Raw genomic sequence first — 7,277 nt, forward strand, 5'->3', positions numbered from 1 at the left:
GAGACTCAATGTAATAATCACTACATGCAGCATCCAATCGTAAATTACTTGACTTGCAAGGAAGCAGGAAAACAGGACTCACAACCAGGGGGAAAGAAATCAAACCATAGAAACAAAACCAGAAATGATGGAATTAGCAGACAAGGACTTTAAATAAGCTGACTTCCGTTTCTGGGAAGATGGAGATGTACTTTTCCTTATCCCTCCTTGTATGTACAATTTAAAACCTCTGGAAATTATATATAAAACAAACATAAGGAGACCCTAAAAAAACTGAAAAAGAAGGAAGAACAGCTAGACCTGTTCAAGATCTGAAGAACAACCGGATGATGAGGTTTCCTCCTGTGGGATTTTTTTAATTTTTAGAGACAGGGTATTACTTTGTTGCCCAGGCTAGAGTACAGTGACATAGTCATGGCTCACTGCAGCCTCCACCTCCTGGGCTCATGTAAGCCTCCTGCCTCAGCCTTCAAAGTAGCTTGGAGGACAGATACACACCACCATGCCTGGCTTATTTTTTTTTTTTTTAAAGAAGTTAAGAGATGGGGACTCACTACGTTGCTCAGGCTGGTCTCAAACTCCTGGCCTCAAGCAATTCTCCCACCTTGGCCTCCCAAAGCACTGGAATTACAAGTATGAGCCACAGGGTTTTTCTTTGACTCATACATCCTAGACTTAGAGCCAAAGAAGCCAGCAACCCAGAAATACTGATGGAAACATACAAATGAGGACCCCATAAAAGTCTGTTCTCTTTAGCCAAAGGACCAGGAAAAGAGGAACAAAAGATACAACTTTTAGACAATAACTGTTCTACTAGAGCAGATACCACAGAGAAAAACTGTGGCTCCACCTCCCCACCCATGCCAGCAAAGGCTACGGGGAGCCTAGAATTCCACCCCCACAAGGCTGTCATGAGGAATCCCAATACCACTGCCAGGGTGAGGTCAGAGAAGGCCAAGTAGGAACTGGAACTTTCATCCCAGCCAACCAGTAATGAGCATCCTCCTCCCACAGTGATATCAGTGGAGATCACATGGGAGTCAGAACCCTCCTTCCACATAGTAACAGGAAACAAGGAGCACACCCCCAAACCACAGCTCAGGTGTCAATGGAGGCTGACTAGGGAACCAGGATTTCTAGCTACATCCGGTAGTAAAGGAAGCAGTGCCTCCCCTTCTCTTGACAGAATGCCTAAAAAAACCTAACTAAAACAGAAAGTTCAAATAAGATCCACAAAGAGAAAGAGGGTAACAATCTGTTTTGTAGAATAAGATGTTGTCCAATTTTAAAAAACGGAGAAGATAAATAGATTTAAAATAAGAACAAGAGGACAAGCACAGTGGCTCACACCTGTAATTCCAGCATTTTGGGAGGCCGAGGCAGGTGGTTCACCTGAGGTCAGGAGTTCGAGACCAGCCTGGCCAATGTGGTGAAATCCCATCTCTAACAAAAATACAAAAATTAGCCAGGTGTAGTGGCAGGTGCCTGTAATCCCAGCTACTTGGGAGGCTAAGGAATGAGAATCACTTGAACCCAGGAGGCGGATGTTGCAGTGAGCCGAGATTGTGCCACTGCACTCCAGCCTGGGTGACAGAGCAAGACTCCATCTCAATAAATAAATAAATAAAATAAGCACATGAAAAGATACACAATATCATTAATCACTTGGGAAATGCAAATCAAAACCACAATGAGATACCACTTCGCACCCACTGGGATGGCTATTAACAACAACAAAAAAAAAGATAAAAGAAAATAAGCATTGGGGAAAATGCAGAGAAACTGGAATGCTTGTGTATTGCTGGTGGGAATGTAATATGATACAGCCGCTATGGAAAACAGTATGGCAGTTCCTCAAGAAATTAAACACATAATTACCATAAGATCTAGCAATTTCAGTTCTGGGTATGTACACAAAAGAATTGAAAGCAGGGACTCACATAGATATTTGTATACAATATTTGTAATAGCTAAAAGGTAGAAACAACCCAAATGTCCATTGACAGGTGAATGGATAAACAAAATGTAGCATATCCTTATAATGGAATATTATTATGCCATAAAAAGATTGGAATTCTGACACGTTGCAACATGCATAAACCTTGAAGACACCATGCTAAGTGAAATAAGCCAGAAAGAAAAAGACAAATATTAGGTAATTCCACTTAAATCAAGTACCTAGAAAAGAGAAATTCATAGAGGTAGAAAGTAGACTGGTTAACGTAAGCAGCTTTGGGAGAGGGGAAGAATGAGGGTTATCACTTAGTGAGTACAGGGTTTCAGTTTGATAAAATCAAAAATTCTGGAGATGAATGATGGTGGTGCTTGTACAACAATGTGAATGCACTTAATGTCACTGAACTGTACACATAAAAATCATTAAAATAGGCCAGGTATGGTAGCTCACACCTGTAATCCCAACACTTTGGGAGGCCAAGGCAGGCAGATCGCTTGAGCCCAGGAGTTCAAGGCCAGCCTGGGAAACATAGTGAAACTCTGCCTCTACAGAAAATACAAAACTTAGCCAGGCATGGTAGAATGTGCCTGCAGTTCCAGCTACTCAAGAGGCTAAGGCAGGAGGATCACCTGAGCCTTCGGAGGTTGAAGCTTTAGTAAGCCATGATTGTACCACTGCACTCCAGCCTAGGCAACAGAGTGAGACCCTGTATCAAAATGTAAACAAACAAATCATTAAAATAGTAATTTTTGTTATGTATATTTTACCACAATATAAAATTTGGTTAAAACAGTAAGATTCAAAGTCTCATGACAAATTATGAAAATGTCAGTTTCCATTGGAAATCACTTATACCAAAAATCAGGAAGATCTCAAACTGAATGTAAAGAAATGGCAACATAAAGATGACAGAGATGTTAGAATTACCTGATAAAGGAAGATTTTAAAGCAGTCATGGTAACAATGTTTCAAGAGACGTTAAAAATACACTTGAAAAGAAGGAGCAATGCTGCTTAATAATATTTAAAAGTTCCATTCACAAGCAGTATTTAATTATTGTAAATCTGGACAGGCATGGTGGCTAAACCTGTACTCCCAGCACCACTTTGGGAGACTAAGGTGGGCAGATCACCTGAGGTCAGGAGTTTGAGATCAGCCTGGCCAACATGGCAAAACCCCATCTCTACTAAAAATACAAAAATTAGACTGATGTGGTAGTGTGTACCTGTAGTCCCAGCTACTCAGGAGGCTAAGGCAGGAAAATCACTTGAACCTGGGAGGCGGAGGTTGCAAGTGAGCCGATATTGCACCACTGCACTCTAGCCTGGGTGACAGAGCAAGACTCTGTCTCTAAATAAATAAATAAATAAATAAATAAAATAATTATTATAAATCTGTATGCAACTTATAGCCTCCAAATATGTAAGGCAAATGATAGAATTACAAGAAAAATAGATAAATTCACAATTATAGTGAGAGATGTTTCCCATAAGTCTCTTAGTAATTGATATGAAAAAAATGTAAGAATAAAGATTTGAACAGCATAATTAACAAACCTACACAATAATACATAACAACTGAAGAGTACTCACCATTTTAAAGAAAATTGTTTACATGTTGGGCCATAAAGCAGGCTTTACTAAGAGCTTACATAAAATTTTGTTATTTTTCAATCTCCCAAGCAACAAACCACAGGCTTCTGTGGTGAATCACAAATTTGCAATCATTTGGTTTATAGAGAGCATTTTTAAAAATAAGTTTTACAATGTACTTTTTCCTCAACGAATTTCTATCTCATTTATAATAATTTCTTTTTATTAAACTAAAATTCTCCATTTGTTTTAAGATTGACTTCTGCTATATCTTTCTCTCAGCTGGGCCAGAATGAAGGAGTAACACTAGCATCTGTGAATAGGCAAAATGTCACTTAATATTAAACTACCTTTCCTTACAAGGGAAATTTTACATGCCCAAACAGAAAAGCTTCAGAGAAACCAGCTCTAGTGTTCATTCATTGATGTTTTGTTATATATGAAACGTCTCTTGAATAAATTAGACATTTTAGACCTTTTCTTATCTAATCTGATATTTAGTTTCCTGGGAAGTTCAATCCATGTTCAACTTCAAATTGTATATTATATACGTATCTGAGTTCATGTTCAATTTCAAATTGCATAGTATTCATCTCTGGTTTTCCTTCCCACTTGAAAAACTTTAAGAGTAGGAAAGGGAAAGAAAACTAAATTCGATCTGGCCAATTTAGTTGCCTATTAATACTGCTGTTATACATTGAAGTAGGACAAATTACTGGCCAAAGAAAACAACAACAACAAAATATTTGAAGTTAAAAAAAAAAAGAGTACAGCTACAAAGTTGTTCCCTGAGAACCTCTTGTTTCTTTCTGAGATTTCTCCTTTTACATTTTGTGTATTTTATGCTATATGAAGACACTATTTTTAGCAGCTATTTTTCTTAGCTTCCCTCTTTATATTTTGGTATCTACGTATACCATATTACTTTGGATTGCTAGCATGGAGAAAACATTGCAAGTCTACGTTCTCCCCAAATGCAAAACATGAATATAAAGGGAAAAAAATTACAAACAGCATAAATCTTCCAAAAGTACTTTTCCTATATCTATAAATATCTCCGAGAAATTGAAATTCTTGGGAACCTAAAATTGGTCAAGGAAACAGATGTTTGAATTCTCCTATGTATAGCATAGGGGATAAAGTTTGGCACCAACAATAATTCCAACCAAAGTACATGTCAAAAAGATTGTCTGATTATGCCTTTAGAATGTCTGAAGATAAAATATTTTAACCCTTCTTAAGAATTTTTAAGGTTTCAGTTTTTAAAAAATACTTTATCCTTTCTTCAAATATGTTGATGTGCATGGGGAGAAAGTATTTACCTAAAATTATGGGAATTATATTTTTGCAAATTTTGCTTTCTCTTATAGGTATTTTGTATATATTTTATATCCTCAACTACATTATAAATAATGTGCCAGCAAAAACCAGCTTAGTTCACAATTCTATTATCCATTATACCTAACGCAGCACACTGTACATAGTAGGTTCTCAATAAACCATGGCAGAATGTGAAATCATTAAATAATCATGTAAAAAATTACTTAAAATTAAGAGTAAAAAAGGAGGCTATTTTATTGTTAATCATATTGTAATGAAGACTATTTTAAACTCTATGCAGTGATGATACACACAAATATTTAAACTATTTATGTGCCTCAACTTGACATAATTTCATAACTTGATGGCAATCACATTTAAATATATTAGAATATTTTTGTAATAATGCTATTCTAGAATAGCAACTTTAATAGCTGGGAAAACATGTTAATAATGGCCATTAACCTGAAGGAAACAGGGAACATTAAACATTTTTTTTCAGAAATAAATGTATAAGTTTAAACATTCCACTAAAATATTTATGAGCAAACCTCAAATTAAAATTTATAAAATGCAAACTATTCAATGTTTTAGTTAGAGAATAATTTAGACTATATTTTGTAATTTTTCCACTGTACTCATGGATGATACTATATAAAAAGATTCTTTTCTCCTTCAGTGTCTTTGACTATTACTATCTAAATAGCAAAATAAATTCTGCTTGAATGCCAAGACCAAGGCAATCCTACTAAAGCCCTTGATTATCAGTAAATATGGTCTTAGTAAATACAAATAAATGATTTGTTTTTACCTTCAGGACTGCTATGAATGGTACAAAGTTAGCTCTTTGGAGTCCATTTTTATAGAGATCTGAAAGAAAAAAAATGATACCAGTTTTTTACTTAGCATAAATCATGATATTAGTTTATCTTTTAGCCTGGCAAATAAAGCTTGCTACTGATTTTTTAAAAAGATAAAGGAGCAAAAAGAAAAAAAGACCAAAATTGATTTTCTCTTTGGGTTCTACACACATTTTACTATAATTTTATAAAAGAAAAAAATTAACAGTCACAGAAAGAAGATCAAAAGGCATTCAATCAAACTGGCTTTAAACTGTAATAAGAAGCAATAAAATAATCTGGAAAGTATCACTTCCAAAATTCAAAATCAATAACCTAACATGAGAAGATTCGATTTGTAAAAGCATTTAATACTTGAATATATAGGATTCTACTAGAAAAAAAATCATTCTCTCCTTTTCTCAATATACAATAAAAGTTCTCAGTAAAAAACTTGGACAGGCTTAGTGGCTCATTCCTGTAATCCTAGCATTTTGGAAGGCCAAGGCAGATGGATCACTTGAGGTCAGGAGTGTGAGATCAGCCTGGCCAACATGGTGAAACCCTGACTCTACTAAAAATACAAAACTTAGCCAGGCATGGTGATGGGCACGCATAAGCCCAACTATTCAGCGGGCTGAGGCAGGAGAATCGCTTGAACCAGGGAGGTGGAAGATGCAGTGAGCCAAGATCGCACCACTGCACTTTAGATTGGGGGACAGAGTGAGACTCTGTTTAAAAAAAGAATTAAACATTGTGAAATAAGATTATCCTTTTTAGAAAACACATCAATAGGCAGAACTGCTCATGTATTGCATTAAATATTTGTAATGCAAATATATATATTTATATATTTGATATCAAGGTTAAAAAAGTCACTTTAAATAAAATTGCCTAAAAATTAAAACTCCATTCTTTGAAGGACAAAAACCATATCATAATTGATGCTGAAAAATTATCTGATAAAGTTCAATATCCATTCATGATAAAAACCCTCAAAAAAACTAGATATAGAAGAAACAGACTTCAACATAACGAAAGCCATATATGACAGACCCACAGCTAGTATCACACAAAATGGAGAAAAACTGAAAGCCCTTCCTCTTAGATTTGGAACATGACAAACTATGCCCAGTTTCACAATTGTTATTCAACATAGTACTAGGCGTCTGAGCTACAGCAATCAGATGAGAAACAAATAAAGGGCTTCCAAATTAGAAAGGAATAAGTCAAATTATCCTTGTTTGCAGGTGATATGAGCTTATATTTGGAAAAACCTAAAGATTCTACCAGAGGGCTGGATGTAGTGGCTCACATCTGTAATCTTAGCACTTTGGGAGGCGGAGCCAGGTGGATCACTTGAGTCCAGGAGTTCAGGACCAGCCTGGGCAACATGGCAAAACCCCACCTCTACAAAAAATACAAAAATTAGCCAGGTCTGGTGGCACATGCCTATAACACCAGCTACTCAGGAAGCTGAGGTGGAAGGATCACTTGAGCCTGGGAGCCAGAGGTTGCAGTGAGCCAAGACCTTGCCACTGCACTCCAGCCTGGGTAACAGAGACCTCA

At 36.3% G+C, this 7,277-nt stretch overlaps 1 protein-coding gene across 4 annotated transcripts in view; it reads right to left on the minus strand.

Moving 5' to 3' along the window:
- Window positions 1-7,277, minus strand: part of AFG1L (AFG1 like ATPase) — a 220,197-nt gene that overhangs the window by 102,325 nt on the left and 110,595 nt on the right. For all 4 annotated transcript variants that reach the window (XM_017543728.2, XM_017543729.2, XM_037743948.1 and 1 more), the window contains one exon: window positions 5,681-5,739. In XM_017543728.2, the coding sequence (XP_017399217.1) occupies window positions 5,681-5,739 (59 nt within the window). The remainder of the gene's footprint in view (window positions 1-5,680; window positions 5,740-7,277) is intronic.

Source organism: Cebus imitator, unplaced genomic scaffold, assembly GCF_001604975.1.
Source record: "Cebus imitator isolate Cc_AM_T3 unplaced genomic scaffold, Cebus_imitator-1.0 Scaffold160, whole genome shotgun sequence".
Classification (NCBI taxonomy): Eukaryota; Metazoa; Chordata; class Mammalia; order Primates; family Cebidae; genus Cebus; species Cebus imitator.